The sequence below is a fragment of the Polistes canadensis genome, unplaced genomic scaffold (assembly GCF_001313835.1).
Source record: "Polistes canadensis isolate GaletaPanama2010 unplaced genomic scaffold, ASM131383v1 scaffold_376, whole genome shotgun sequence".
Classification (NCBI taxonomy): domain Eukaryota; kingdom Metazoa; phylum Arthropoda; class Insecta; order Hymenoptera; family Vespidae; genus Polistes; species Polistes canadensis.
In genome coordinates, this window is record NW_014569923.1 from 36686 (window position 1) to 52718 (window position 16033).

At 33.0% G+C, this 16033-nt stretch overlaps 1 protein-coding gene across 2 annotated transcripts in view; it reads right to left on the reverse strand.

The window, feature by feature from the left end:
• LOC106792091 (serine-rich adhesin for platelets-like) overlaps window positions 1-15004 on the reverse strand; it is a 35219-nt gene extending 20215 nt beyond the window's left edge. Inside the window, exon 1 of one of the 2 annotated variants that reach the window (XM_014758235.1) lies at window positions 13977-14063. Coding sequence is in view for 1 of the 2 variants with exons in the window: in XM_014758234.1 (XP_014613720.1) it covers window positions 13977-14099 (123 nt within the window). In the remaining variant the exon portion in view is untranslated. Of the gene's footprint in view, window positions 1-13976 lie in introns of both variants that reach the window. The other variant, XM_014758234.1, reaches the window with a different exon arrangement.
• Between the last annotated feature and the right edge of the window lie 1029 nt (window positions 15005-16033).

Below are 16033 nucleotides of genomic sequence, written 5' to 3' on the forward strand. Positions count from 1 at the left end.
AATAGACGAAACAAAGGAAAAATGTTATTTCTTTTATATATAAATAAATAAGGCAAAGAGAGAGAAAATGACAACGCCTTCGCGATATATTCCATAACTTTGTTTATTTTCTATCCTACGCCTATTTTTCTAACATTTTAATCGGCACCTTTTGCATATTTACATTAATTTTAACTCCCATTGAATATTCACAAAGGACGCGAGTTTTCAAAGAGTATTCCTGCAGTTATTTTCTTCTTCTTTCCCGTTTGCTATTAAAAAATGATTTACACGAATACCTATTACAAACGTTTCTCTCAATTCCAATAACCCGAGGATCATAATTTTCTATCTTTCTCCTCCATTTGTTTAAAAGATCACTTTCGAGCTCGATAATCTACCTCTCGCAAATCAGAAATGTTCAACGGGAAGAAGTTTTTTTTGTGAATAGGTCAAGGCGATAAGGACCGATTATATTTATATCGTGAGCCTAGGTTAAGGTCAATGAGTGATAATGGACTATAAGGTCGATATATGCATAGTAACAAACATTATACGTGAATAAGAGAGACAGACATATATATGTTACCGGAAAATACCAAAATTGGAGAATGTCTAAATCGCGTATGTCCGAAATTATGAACTCAAATATTCGGTCATCTCTTTTCTCTCGGAAATAAACGTGAACATATACAATTTCTATATCCGTCTTTCCTTTTTTCAACAAGAAATCTCTAAAGGCTTAAACTAAACACGACGAAAGGAGATTATAAAATATGATAATTCAAGGGGAGGGGGGTTTAATTCGGTCGAAAAATGGCATATTATTGCGTATCGTACGCGTGAGGCTTATAAACAAACATTAAGAAAAAATAAACATTACTGGATGTTTTAATTTTCTTTTTTGTTTCTGGTCTATACGCGCAAACGTAATTTTCAAGATCCTATGAAAATCATCATTGTATTTCAAAATAATTTTCAACATTCACTGTGACGACGACTCCAATATCCTTCATATTACAAAAGAAGTTATGTCAGAGAAAAAAATAAGAGAAAAATAAAGGAGCTAGAAAGGTATTAGTTTTTGTTTAAAATGATAGATAAGATGCTCTCGTCAAGACTTTCTCCTTATTTCCAATTTCGAAGAGTTGTCTTTGAAGAGTTTGTCTACTTGTCTTTTTCGTAACGAGAGAATGAATAAGAAAACGTGCGGCGTCGTTATTATCCATAAAAAAAGAACAAATAAACAAACAAAAGTAAAAATAAATGATAAAGAAAAATCGGGATAATTGGGCAATTTTATATGCCACATAGGCACGATTAAAAAAGAAAAATATGATTAAAAAGAAAAATTACAAGAGAGTGTATGAGGGCGCAAAGATCATGTCAAAGGGAGAGAGGGATAACGAAAAAAAAGAACAAGGACAGGGAAGAAAGGGTGCAAGGGAGAGAGAGGGAGGGTGAGAGAAGAAGAAACTGTAAGAATAGACAAAAGTGAAGAGAATGTCATCCCCTTTAAGGTTTCGTAACGTCCTCTGGTTTGGCGTGCTGCTTGGCACGGTGCAGAATGAGTTCTGACGAAAGCCCGCCCGCCCTCCCTCTCTTTCGAGTTGAGACTCGCGGTTCGCACAGGCGCGTTTTCATTCGAATAACGGAATAACGGTGTTTTAACCAAAAGACAAAAAATAATTTAAATCAATCTAAATTGATCTGGACAATTGTAATAACATTTCAATAGGATTTTAGCCAATCATCTATCATTTTGTTAAGTGGTTCAATCATTTTCATCTGTTGAGTTTAATCACCAGATTAAAAACAAAAATATCTTTATTTTTGTATACAAGAAAACAAACAATTGTTCCAAGAACATCTTTCTTTTCTTCTTTTATATAAATATTTAAAATTTCAGCACTGCGCTTATAATTAGTAACCAACCAAGTTAATAATAGGAAAAGAAAATATGATTAAATTAATTGGAATTTGAGGGAAAATATTAGAAAAGTTTCGATTCAAGTTGCTGGATAATGTTTACAATTTTCTGGTAATTATCATGGACTACACAGAGACTCGTGAAAATGTTATACAACAATCTAACAAAAAGAAATAATAATGAATAGTAGTAGTAATACGCAAAGAGAGAAAGATTGTGCATCGATGTCGAACGCAGTAGGCATTTTTTAATTACCTCGGATTACTTATGGATTGTAATATCCGATACTGTATTAGGTTTACCATCCGAATTACGTAAATTAATAATCTATCTCTTCGTAACATTCGTAGCTATTTAATACGTAAGCAACATTATAATTACATGCGTTATACGCACTCGGCTAATTAATGACACTGTCATATTGAACAACTAAGATGCATGCATAGCACATTCATTTATTTTTAATATATTAATATACCAAGCGCCATATTTATCCTTTTTATGTAAATTCATGCTAATGTATATTTCTTTTTACAAAAAAAGTTGTTTTTCTTTTGTTTTGTTTTTTTTTCAATTAAAAATAGACGTAAGAAAATAATTAACCGAACAAAAGGATTCGCTTTAGATCGACGAAACAATTATAATTTTCCATTAATGAATTTCTAATAATTGATTTACGATAAGCTATTATAATCGAGTATTACTCGTGTTACGAATATAAAACGTACATTCTATAATAAAGTTCATCTTTTCTCGGAGTAAACGCAAGCAAGTCGATACGATCGATTATGATGTCGACCATATCAGCGGTGACGCATTAACGAGCAAACATAACGGTTGGCAAACGTTGTACGAGTAATTACGATGTCGTTACCCTGAGTCGACGACGTTGAATCTACGACGTTGAATCTACGACGTTGAATCGACTCGATGATTCCCGATAGACAACCTTATTTCTAATATAAAAAAAAAACAAACAAATACGAATTACAAAACTAAAGCGAAGGTGTAGCAATGATCATGGCGGATGATCATTGATGAATAATAATCCTTCAAAATCTCAACCATAATGTGGACACTTTCGACTAGAGTTGGATAAATAAATAAAGAAAAATCTTGCCAAGCATGTATGCAAGTACTTATGTACCTATATGTACGTATGTATTTCACATGGTTGTCTTTCAAGAGTAGAGATGGTTTTAAGCGTCGGTGCGTTCTCGAGTCTATTACTTGAACCGTATAAAATGTAGGACGTTCTATTTCTCGAGTAAACACAGTAACGTTACTCGGAGCACGAAATCGTGCGACTTAACGTGAAACACCGACTGACGAAATTGCGAAACGAGCAAGAGTAGAAAGAGAAAGAGAAGGATGAAGAGGGGTTGTAACTAGGATGAGCCTGCCTGCCTGCCTGCCTGCCTGCCTGCCTGACTGCCTGCCTGCATGTCTTTCTTCTTCTCCCACAAACACGTTCTTTTCGAAAACTAGAAAAAAGAGATTAACAAAGAATCGGCGCAATGTGTTTTGTTAATAAATTTTCATCAATTTGTATGTTGCGTTTTCTACAATTTCATGTAATTTCCAATTTTGATTTCGCATTGAAAGATTTTTATACGAGTTTTGGTTGTACAATATTTCTTATACCTAATAAATATAATAAGTATAAATAAAATATAAATAAAAATACATCATTTTTTATATTAAACCCCTGGAAAAATTGGATTACACAATAAATGAAATTTTCAAACGGATTATTAAGAAAAAAAGAGAAAAGTGAACGAATCCAAATATTTTTCTTGAATAAGTTAAAGCGTAGAGCAACAACACAAACGAGTATAGAAAACCAACCGAACTGAACCTAACTAACATAAGATGACGACAAAGCGCACGCGCAACACGACAAAACTGTATATACATATATATTTCCCCCTTTTGAAAAGGAACATATAACGTCGCTTTCCGTATACAACACCGTGTAAGCCGTCTGTATTCGTTATCCCGTCACGAAAGCCCAAAGACCGAAAACCGAGAACGTTGGTGCACCCTATATATACATGTATAACACAGGCCACACGAGTCTCTCAGAAGCAGCCCTTCGCAATCCAACTGGAAACACATGGCGTCATCGCGTTCGAATGCCAAGCATATGTATCGCATTGGCTTCCATCGAAACGGAGAACAAAAATCATCGCGGAATGATGCTGTCGATAACATATTCCTCCTCTCTCTCTCTCTCTCTCTCTCTATGCTCTTACCCGATATTACACATTTCTAACATTAATCTCAATAATACCTACATAATATCAAAATTACCTATTTGTCTAATTTCAAGACCATGATCAAACGAATTCCGGGGGGTCTTTTTTTTCCTTTAAACATCTGACTTATTTTTATAATAAAATTATCCATCGAAAGACATTCGTCTTTTTGAAAGTAAACATTATTTAACAAGGAAATATGAGAAAATGCGGAGGTTATTGAAAAATCATTCGCAGAATCCACTGCTCGCAGTGTCTACTACTCTAGGACATTTAACATAATTCAAGTCAACTGAATAATGCAACGGTAACTTCCATTGCTTACTTTGTCCTTCTGTTTTGCTAGCTTGCTGAGTGAAAAGGTATACAAAGTAAAATGTCAACCTATAAATACTACGCTACGAGAAGAAAATGACGAATAAATCCGCGTAGAACTTTAGAAATCATTCAAAAACATCTTTCAATGACACGTTATCAGAAGAAAATTATACAAGACAACGTTTCTATTATAAGCGATTACATTCATAGAAATACAAATTAGATAAATGTATCCTTTGTCATATGAAAATTATGCTAGAAAATATTTCATTTCGTGTAAAAATTGAACGCGATTTCGATGAAACATTCATTGCGATATCAAAACTTTAGTTTGCTATTAAGGAACAAATTTTAAACTAATTTACATGAAAATTCACAAGCAAAATGTATAATACAAAAATTAAAGTTCCAATTGTAGAAAGAAATATAAACAAAAATACAATTTATAGAAATACTTGTAATAAAGCATTGTATCAATCACAATACTACCATATATCCAATAATATATTTTAGAAGGTTTACGTTAACACTATAAAAGGATAATTCGTAATTATTTAACCATATTAGAGAAAGATTTAACTTAATATGTAATAACAGGCTATTTCAATTCCCTTCAAACAAGCTTGTTAGTGAAATTACTATATATATTTTTTTTTTATTTTCCTCTATTTCAGGAATACACTTTTACAAAGCGACAGAAGAAAGAGAAAAAAAGTATACTAACTCGAAACAAGGATTATCTAAATTAGAATCGGCTTTTCGTAATCCTTCCACCACGCGTTATGTACATGACGATCGTTACAGAAGCAGGAAACATATGGCGTGTTTTTCGTTAATCCGTGTTAGCATTATTATTCCTCGAATATTTACACGAACGTATTCCTTTGATTTTTACATTGAAATATACATAGATAGATATATTTGTGAAAACGTATAAGTACGTTCATCTCACAAAAGTGTAATTAGCATTCGACGAGTGGAGTTTTAACGACGTTTTATAAACGGAATGTGTTATAGGAACGTATGTCGTATGTTCAAGATAACTCGATTAAAACAAGATCAAACTCTTATGAACTTTGACGAATTATAAACGAATCGTGCAATATTTTCCGAGTTTTACAATGAAACCCATGAAAAATATAAATAATATCATCCACGGTTATACTACCAAAGCTTTTCAACGAACATTTACGTGTAATATTAAAAATTCATACGTTTCGGGATTTGGAGACGATTTAGTATTCTAATTTTTCTCCTAATACTGATTTTTATTGTTAGATGAAAAAAGAAGAAGCTTTGAATACGTCATTTTTCTTTATCCTACTTATATACAGATATATATATATATATATAGACAGAGAGAGAAAAAGATAGAAAATCTCGGTGCTTTAAGTTGAAAAGTAAACCTACTTCACGAGGAAGCTCTTTCGCTTAAGTATTATCTTCTATAACCAATTTAATTCTAAGAAAATAAAAATATCTCGTTGGTATAAAAGATAATATTCTTATTTATAATATTAAACATGTTTGAGAAATATTCTAACGTTTATTTGAATCTTCTTTAAACTTACATTTCATGATCTATCACATATATATATATCTATAGTAATAAATACTTTTTTTTTTTAATAATAACTATCTCGTTAAATATTCGCTCGTATAAACGTCCGTTTTATATTTAGATTTATTCGTAGATACAAATTTAATAAGATTGATTTGAAGTGATGGCTAAGAAAATACTTGTGATTTAAACGCGAATCGAATTTAGAGATCTAGTAATCCTTTTTTTATCTTTTACAACGCGTTTATACTTATAACCCTTTGAACCTCATGTTACGTCAAAGTCGCATACTTAAATGTATACGTATATACGAATTATTATTTTAAAAACACGACACTGTTGGAACAAAAAAGTTTTAACTAGAGTAATCCAATTTCAAAAGAAAAAAAAAAAAATCTAATGGGATTAATTTATATTTTATTTAGTATAAAGATTTTCCAATATTATATCAAAGTATAATAGGAACCAACGTTTTTTTATAATACCAAAATATTGGAAAATAAAAAAAGATAATACAATATAAATATCGATTAATTTATTTATTATCATTGAACGTCGGAAATAAATCGATCGGTGATTTGAAATCATCATGTACTACATTACTCTGAGATTATATTGACTGTTTCATCAATTTCCGAAGACGAATAGGAAGCGTTTATAATACTCCTACTACTTCCTTGTGTTTCAAGATAACACATATATGTATGTATATAAGTACATAGGCAGCAAGGTAAACAGATTCTTTCCGACATTCGTATTGACCAAACAAAACTGCCACTTTTTCATCGCTTCTTCATCGATGAAGAATAAAAAGGTTTGCTTCGTATAAACGAACGATTAGGTTCTTATCTTTTTCTTTCTTTTCTTTTTTTGTTGTTAACAATTTGCAAGGAAATCTCGATAAATTTATTCTAAAGGATTTATATTACTAAACGAGCTCGACTACTATTATATTATTATAAATCTTTAAAGGAAACTTCAAACAAGAGCAAACTTACAAAGCAGTCGTTTCTGATGAAACGAATTATCCCTTGTATTATACATTATTTATTCATTCTCTTATCGTTTAATAACCATTTAATAGATTTCAAAAGCATGCTGCGATCTGACGAAACACGACGTTTTCTTTAACACGAATTTTACTTCGAAGAGCCCTTAAAACCTAAGGTCTATAGGTATAATCTGCCTGCACCTGAATATTGAATTAATAACATTACATTTTTTCAAAAATATTTATACCTAATGAAATATAACACAATGGCGTAACATAAATTGATTTTTATTTATAAACAAATTTTTGTTGATCGATAAAAAAAGCACAAACACCGTATGGAAAATCATGTAATATAAATAAAAGATTATTTATTTGTAGTTTTATTTGTATAAAAAAAAAGTTTTATTTGTATACCTTCCCAAGATAAAAAAGCACGAACACGTAATGGAATATTACAAGATTATGTAATACAAATAAACGATATATCCTTCGCGTTTCTCTTTCTCATTTTTCTCTATTAATATTTATGTTTATTTATTTAGTTTTAGTTTGATTTACATTTACGATACAATTTAACTTTTAGTAGCTGGTTAGTAGAAACCAGCATGTAACGGAATTTTACAAGACCATATAATACAAATAATTGATTTATATTTTCTTTTTATTTCTTTTTTTCTTTTTTTTCTTATTTTTCTTTATATTCATTTCATTGATTTATTTATTCAATTTTATTCACAGTAGAGTTTATACGTGATCAAATATTATAAGGATAATATATGATTTTGACACAACAAAGAGGTGGAAAAAATATACAAAAAGAAAAAAAACATACGAACAATATTGTTTATCTGTTGCTATTAAATAAATAATGGTCCACGTGTTGCACAATCAATTCACAATAAATATACGAAGAGGCTGGGTTGAAGAGTTTTGAGTCTGAAGAAAAAAAAATTTTATTTAAAAGTGAATTTGACCGAAAAAAAGAAATTGTTTCTATGTTGAGCTCAAAATTTGTCAACTCATACACATATACATACGTGTATACAAAGTACATAGAAAATAATATGTGTATATAATTACTGTATATTTCATTCTGACACACACAAGAAAGAAAGGGAAAGAGAGAGAGAAAGCTTAATTATAAGACAACAACAGCAATGATAATAATAATAAATAATTATTAATCTACGCTATATATAATAGTTTGGCTGTTTTGTTTGTTGATTCACTTTCCTTTCGGTTTCTGGAACGTCGACATTAGAAACGTGGAAATTGGCACGTATCCAAATCGGCCGAAACTTTCGTAAACAAGGAGGGAACAAGGAAAAGGAGGAATCGAAAAGGACAGAAAAAAAAGTGAAAAAACAGAAATTGGAGAAGAGAAGTAGGAGGGGGAGGACAAATATGTGGGAAAAAAATAAGAGTCGAGAAGGATAGGGACTCGATCGAGAGTATTCGTCTAGCGACAGGGATGATTTCGTTCGACGAAGAAAAATGCAATTACCGGAAGCATCGCGCTGCTTATTTCACCCCCTTTGTTCCCTAGCCCTCATCTCTCTCTCTCTCTCTCTCTCTCTCTCTCTGTTTCTCCAAGAATTTATGATTTAGAAAGAATGAGCAATTCTATTTCTCTGTCTCTCTTTCTTACTTTCTAATCAAATAAGATAACTAATAGTCTATGGTACCAGCTGATTGCTTTCGAAAAATCTTCTTTTTTTTTATACAAAAAATCAAAGAAAAAGTAATGTGATATTTTGAATCACTAAGAATACAGTTACCATATAACATAATATATTCTACATTCTTATAATACATTACGAATGTATAGCTTACAATTAACGAGATATATGAATCAAAATTCTTATTAATTTGTTTTCGCACGCACACGCACACACAGAGTTTTTTTTTCATATTTTCATATTTAAATATGAAAGACAACGGAGACGATGTTTTCAAATAAACCAATAAATATATTGCATTTGTAACGTGTTAATTATTTGATTTGATTATATTGTTATTAAAAAGATACAAAACTATAGTTTAAGGATAAATACAATCGAGAATAAGAGAAGTTTCAATTGGCAATGTGAATAAAAATATGTTAAGAAAATACATGCCTCTGTGGTTCTCTCTCTATGCAAGCACATTTCTTTCCGTCGAATCATCACATTACTTTCAATGAGTCATACATAAGTAAGCACACGCACATATAAGTACCGTGTACACATACATTTACAGAAAGGGAGAGAGAGAGAGAGAAAGATAGCATTAAGAAATGAAAGATTCGTTGACGCACAAATGCAATGGTTGCGTAACGCGTATACGTCGCAGCACAAGTATCTACGAGAGAATAAAATTCAATAAATTATTAAATTTTTAAACAATTAATGTAATATAAAATAAAAAAAAAATAAAAAAAAGGTGAACGCTACAAATTGTACTTGCATTGTACAATAACCAGCCGTCCTTGAATTAAATCGTGTTACAATTAAATTATGCAAGTACTCCAAAGACCGTGAGTAGTGGTCCAAGGGCAACTATTAAACCTAGTCACAATTGGGCCAACTTATGCACAAATCCTACCCTTAATGATTTGAAATATAGATATATGTACATTCTGTTTGAAGATTTTTATTTTTATCTGGAATTTTGTTAATTACTTAAATAAAGAGGTTCTAATTTAATTAGAAAAATAATCGGCGTGACTTAAATTACTTGTTTCTTTTGGTATATAATATCAGGTCAAAACTGTGTGTTAATAAAAGAAGAGATTTGAAAGATTTATTTTTCGTACCGTGTCCTCCCAGGCTCTTTGAAATTAATCCCAATAGAAGAGGCCAAACCCCCTCCTCGCTCCAGATAAGAGGATTCGTGGTTTCGGCATCGGATTGCCTAGTCCAACACACATCGTGACAAGAGAGATAGTACCAACACAACATCGTCTCTCTGACTTTAGTCAAACTCTCTAACAATAAGTATAATTTAAATACTGGGAGACTATGGATGTATCATAACGTATAAATACGTATAAATAACGTTTCTTTGCGAATCTCGAATAAAACAGAAACATTACTTCATATTGTGGTAACGGATGAATTTAATTTGTGTACACAAAAAAAATGACTTGTTAGATTAACAATTAATTCATTTTAAAAAGAACTTACTTACAATTAAACTTGGAAATATGCTTATAAATTTGATATGTTTTTCTAACGACGAAAAGTCACAATCCATTTTTCAAAACACACTACATCTAACGAATCGTGCGTCTTATAGTGTTGCCAAGCCATATACTAGATAGGAACTTTGAAAAGGGCCGTTGCTCTAAAAGAAAGAGTGAAATAGAGAGATAGAACCAAGAGCTCTCAACCAGTGGGAAAGAGCGAGAAAGACAAAGAAACAGTGTGCTCAAAACTCGGACTCAACGAGAAAGGGAAACAAGCCTGTTTTATTATGTTTTCTTTTTATTTTCAAAAGACCTTCTACCCCCTCTACCACCTTTCCCTTTTCATCCGTTGAATACGGATTCTAGACAAAAAAAAATACAAATTTTCAACAAATATATGATAACAAAAGGTTAAAATTCTATTTAACGAACAAATTATGCGACAGATCATTGACGATGATAAGGTATTATCCAAAAGTACACTTTTATTTTACATTTATCTGTGTCAAAATCTTTTTTAACAAAAACCTAACTATAGATTTAGGTCTTGAAATAAAAAACAAAAATATTACAAGTGGAAACACGATTATGAGTACCATATCACATGCACAAGGATATCCTCACTCATAAACTTGTTGTTTGGCTCTATTGGGTTAGTTGGTAAAATGTAATAATATAGACTGAATTTTGTACAAATAAACAAATATTGATCTTTTTTTTTCTTTTCCTTTTCTCGATAAAACTACTTTTGGCACACCCTTATTAATTTTCTATAACTTACTTGTGGGGGAGCGGGGGGAGTGACAACAATAGAAAGGGAATAAAAAAAAAACGCGATGAAAAGTATGAAAATGAACCCTTTTGGAAGAGAGATAACGAAATAAGTAGTATACATCTACATCTACATTACATATACATATATACAGCGATTATAAATCGGTTTTGAAAATTGACTCAAGCAATTTGCACAATTAACTAGATAATCACATTGTTCGAATTACTATCCCACAGTATTCCGTATGCGCATTTCTCGTACTCACTTTCGAAAATTCGATATACCACACATTTACTCACAGATTCACACAAAACGACGCGCGCACATGTATATATCGACAAATAAGAAATGAAATCGTGCCTTTGCATTATCTGAAAGACTAGATTAAAGACATTGGCGATAAGATAAAGCACAAGTCGTGATCTTATTAGCGTTATTCCGTTATCGCCAAAACGATTTTGTTTCAGTGACTAGATGCAAAAAAGAACGAAAAAGTATTATTGAGTACAGTTGTTCTTTGTCATATTATATATTAACCAATAATATTAATTTATAAATTTATATACGTACGTATATAGAAATGAAACATAATGAATTCAAATGAAACACAATTACTATAATTATCATATGGATAATTATTAGATAACATAGAATATCCCAAGAGTTCTTTACTGTACTAACAATTATTTACATTTTTACTTTTTTTTTATATTATAAATTTGTTCTTTGCGTGTATTTAAAATGTCGGTATCGCAGGTTGATAATTTGTTGTTGTTAACACTGTGATCGTAGATTTGTATATCGAAAATAAAAACAAATTATTGTTATTCTACTTACGTATTAAATATTAATAAGGTACTAATAAATTCTATTTGAGTATAAACTTTTTTTTTCGTTTTATTGTTCCCAGCATTATTAATCCCCTACGACTTGATTGAACTTTCAAATCACGCACTCGCGTTTCTCCTTCTTTTTTTCTTTCACAAAATTAATCGTTTAATTATTTAAATCATAATTATTATATCATACGTGTTATCACACATTATATAATTTTTAATTAAATACGAGCAAAACTTGGAATTACAGAGGATTAAAATCAAAGGCAACGAATGAACTTTTTACCGAATAACACTAAACGAATGAATGAATGAATGAATGAAAGAAAGAAAGAAACAAACAAACAAAAATAAACGAAGACGACGAGAAAGATGAAGAGGAAGGAGAAGGGGAAGGAGGAAGAAGGGGGACGGGGAATGAAAAGAATATTTAACAAAGATTCGAACTACAAACGAGATTATTCGATTTCAATCCATGCGATCGCACATCGCATAAGCATGATGCATGAGCGATGCATGCACAATGGAAATATTCAATGCACGCGCCCTATGTGTAGAAAAAAATTCACCAATCACCGGGAAGAGAAAGAAGGGGTAAGAGAAACCGAGAAAGAGTGAGAGAGAAAGTGAGTGAGAAAGGGAGGGAGGGAGGTAGGAAGGGAAAGAGAGAGATGGAGAGGAAAGTTCAAACCTCGCACGCGCCGTCATCGTAGCGCCACTACCACGAAATACAAAGTACACTCGACCGTCTTCGAGAATCAGAATAAAAAGGCCGTGTATGGCAGAAAGCATTATTTAAAGAGGACAGAGTGCTAAGATAGAATGCTTTTATCCGTGTATATCAATCTATCGTATGTATTTTAAAAATATAGTAAAATAACGAAAGAAAGAGAGAGAGAGAGAGAGAGAGAGAGAGAGAGAGAGAGAGAGAGAGAGAGAAAAGAAAGAAATATAAAGAATCAAAACATAAACAGCGAACGAAAAGAAAAGTTGACAAAATAGATAAACCTGCTCTCTCATTCTACATTATTTGCTCGACCGGTAGTACAGAAACATTCGACTCTTTAGAATTCTCTTTCTCTCGCTCTCTTTCTGTTTTCCTATTCCTCTCTCTTTCTTTCTTTCGAATTTGACAGTGACATCTTCAAGCCCCGCCGCAACATTTTCCTTGCTCTACCGGTATTATAACTGAAATTAATTTTAATTAAAAAAAAGAAAATGGAAAGTAAATATATTATGAAAATAATGTAATAAAAGATATCTTTCTATACTTTCACTTATTTGTAACTCATTGTTTATAAGATGATTAGATTCTATCCTGCATATTAGTTACTTATTTACCTCAGGTTAGAGGTTATGTTTGCAATGTGTACCATATTATGAACACATGATATTATAATGAATTCAATCAGTGTGTTTTGCTTTGAATATCGTTATAAACGTTAAGATACTGATAGTTAATGTAGTTGTCAAGATTAATATATCATTATTTTTTAATCGCATGCAAATTACATGATTGAATTACTAACTTTACGCATCGAATTATGCATCGAAGCAGATTGTATAGATCATTATTAAATAATGTTTTAATGTTTTCATTCAAATGTTTTAATGTTGAAGACTTTACTTCTCATATCCTTTTTTTTCTATTGATACAGTCTAGTCTTTCTGCGATCATTCAAATTTTCTAAAATTCAAAGCAACTGATCTTCATCGCTGATGACTTATTGCAGAACATATACAATGTTTCAAAGACTTATCATATAATTGTTATTAATTTATGTTAAATATAGGATAATGTGAAGAATAATGTCTGATATGATAATAAAGTAAGAGAATGAATCAACAACCTTAAACTTTCTTCATTCGATAATGCATTGATTGTTATCGATGAGTTTTGAACTCTTAAAACTAAAAGCGATAAAAGAATTGTCATTGTAACATAGTACTATTATTATACAACACTTTTAAAAATGTTATCTATGGAAAAGAGGAAACAATAAAGGAAATAGCACAAGAGATAAAACAACAGTCGATAAAGAATAGTTTTAGTGGACACAACATAGCAGTTTAGTTTAATAGTAAAAACTAAATCTAGAAGATGGTTGTAAAAACATGAAATGACAAATCTAAGGTAAAAATAAGTGAAAAATACTCACTACATGAGTAGCATAGGGCCTAGGAAGGGTGGTGGTAGTAGTAGCGTTGGAGCAAAGAGAGGACACGCTGGTATTGGTGAACCGCTGACTTGCTTCGGTACGACGAGGACGGCACAGGGACATCGGGCGGCGTAAGAGACAGCTTGCACACGCTCGCACACGCTCGTACACACTTGTACCGTCGCGCACACACACCAGCTATACGTACCGTCATCCGAAAGGACGTGGAACCGAACCGTGCGTATAGTAGAACTTGTCGTTTAATTCTCCTGTTTTTCCTTTTCTTTTTTTTTTTATTTAACAAACCGTTTGAGATTAGTTGTTGAGTGCGCACGCACACATATCACAGAATACGTGACAAGCCTTTCAATTTCGAATTCTAATTTGCAGCGTTATGTATATCCAATGGTGTGTATGTGTTAGTGATGGTTTTCAGAGAAAATACACAGAATCTTTTTGGAATGAGCTTCGGACGGCGGGGTTTACGGATTAATATGGCCGTCCCTCCTTCGAAAGCACGAAACTTTCGATACGCGCGTCGACGCGGTAGGCACACTCGTCGTCTTTGGGTTGCGTCAAAAAACTCGCGGAAACGAAGATATGTTGGTGTGCTCGCACGTTCTGAGGGAGGCTCGAGAGACACCCTCTCACGCGCGCATTTCTTTCACTCGCGGCACCAAAGCGCACCACCCGCGTTACACGTACAACTCACTCGCGTATATCACCCCCGTTTTCCACGCGCTCCCCCTATCTTTCTCTCTCGCTCTTTCCCCTCTTTCCCCTTTACCCCCTTTTTCTCTCACTCTCGCTCTTTCCACAATCTTCTTCTATCTCTTATGTGCTCTACCTTTCTCTCCTTCCTCTATCAATTCTGGCACCCTTTTTTATCACGCGCGTCTTTCTTCCTCATTCGTTTATTCCTCGTCGAACACCCTTCCAATGATGACGGTCACGTTCCTCTTTCTTCTTCTTCTTCTTTTTCTCCTCCTCCTCCTCCTCCTCGTCCTTCTTCTTCTTCCTCTTCTTCTTTTTCTTCTTCTTCTTCTTCTTCTTCTTCTTCTTCTTCTTCTTCCTCCTCCTCCAGACCTTCTCTTTTTCTCCAATGCTTTCGTTTGTCCGTTCCTTCTTTCTCTTCTTCACACTCGTCTTTGTCCCTCTCTCTCTCACTCACTCTATCACTACCTTTCAATCTCTTCGTTGAAATCACACATTGAAACCCTCTCTTTCACTTCACCTTTTTCCTTCCTTATTTCTTTCTCTTTCCCTCTTTCTCTCGATAGTATTTATCATGTACGGCTGTTTTCTATTATACTTCTCTATTCTTTCTGTTCGTGTCGTAGACCGTGAAAGAGACCTCGCGATAAATAGCGCACTTGCCGGCGGCGACTCTTATCGAAGGCCACCTTTACTCTTTCAAAGATTGTTCTATTTTTTTCACTAATAATCTACCGTGCCAGTACGGCACACGCATTCAATTTATTGAAAGATCTTTTTCACGCTTGTTGAGGACGTAACGCAGCCTCGTTGCGAACGACATCAACATCACCACCGTACACTTTCATGGCGGCCATCTTTTCGGAGGGATACGCGAACGCAAATCGCGGAACGCACACGTACGCACGCACACACACACACGCACACACACACGCGCGCACGTTCGCTGCGTTCTTTAACGCGCGCGCACGTGCGAATATTGAGATAACATATGTGAAACAGCGGCAGCAGCAACAGCAGTAACAACAGCAGCACCACTAGAGCAATAGTAATAACACTACGCGTAATGGCCGGCAAACGAACTACGTCGACAAAAATCGAGACTATTGTGATGCGACGATGACAGTAATAAGGAATACAACTATAGGCTGCCACTTTTAACCTCGTACACGATACACGTATCCATTTACCGTGCCAGGCTGGCTGGCAAACAGGCTGTGAAGAGTATGAAAGCAATGGTACAATCATTGATATATTAAACAATTGTAGATGGCTGACTTTGCGTTAAATTACGCTATGAGCAATTGTGATATTGTCGATTAACGCGTCATCTGTCGATGCAA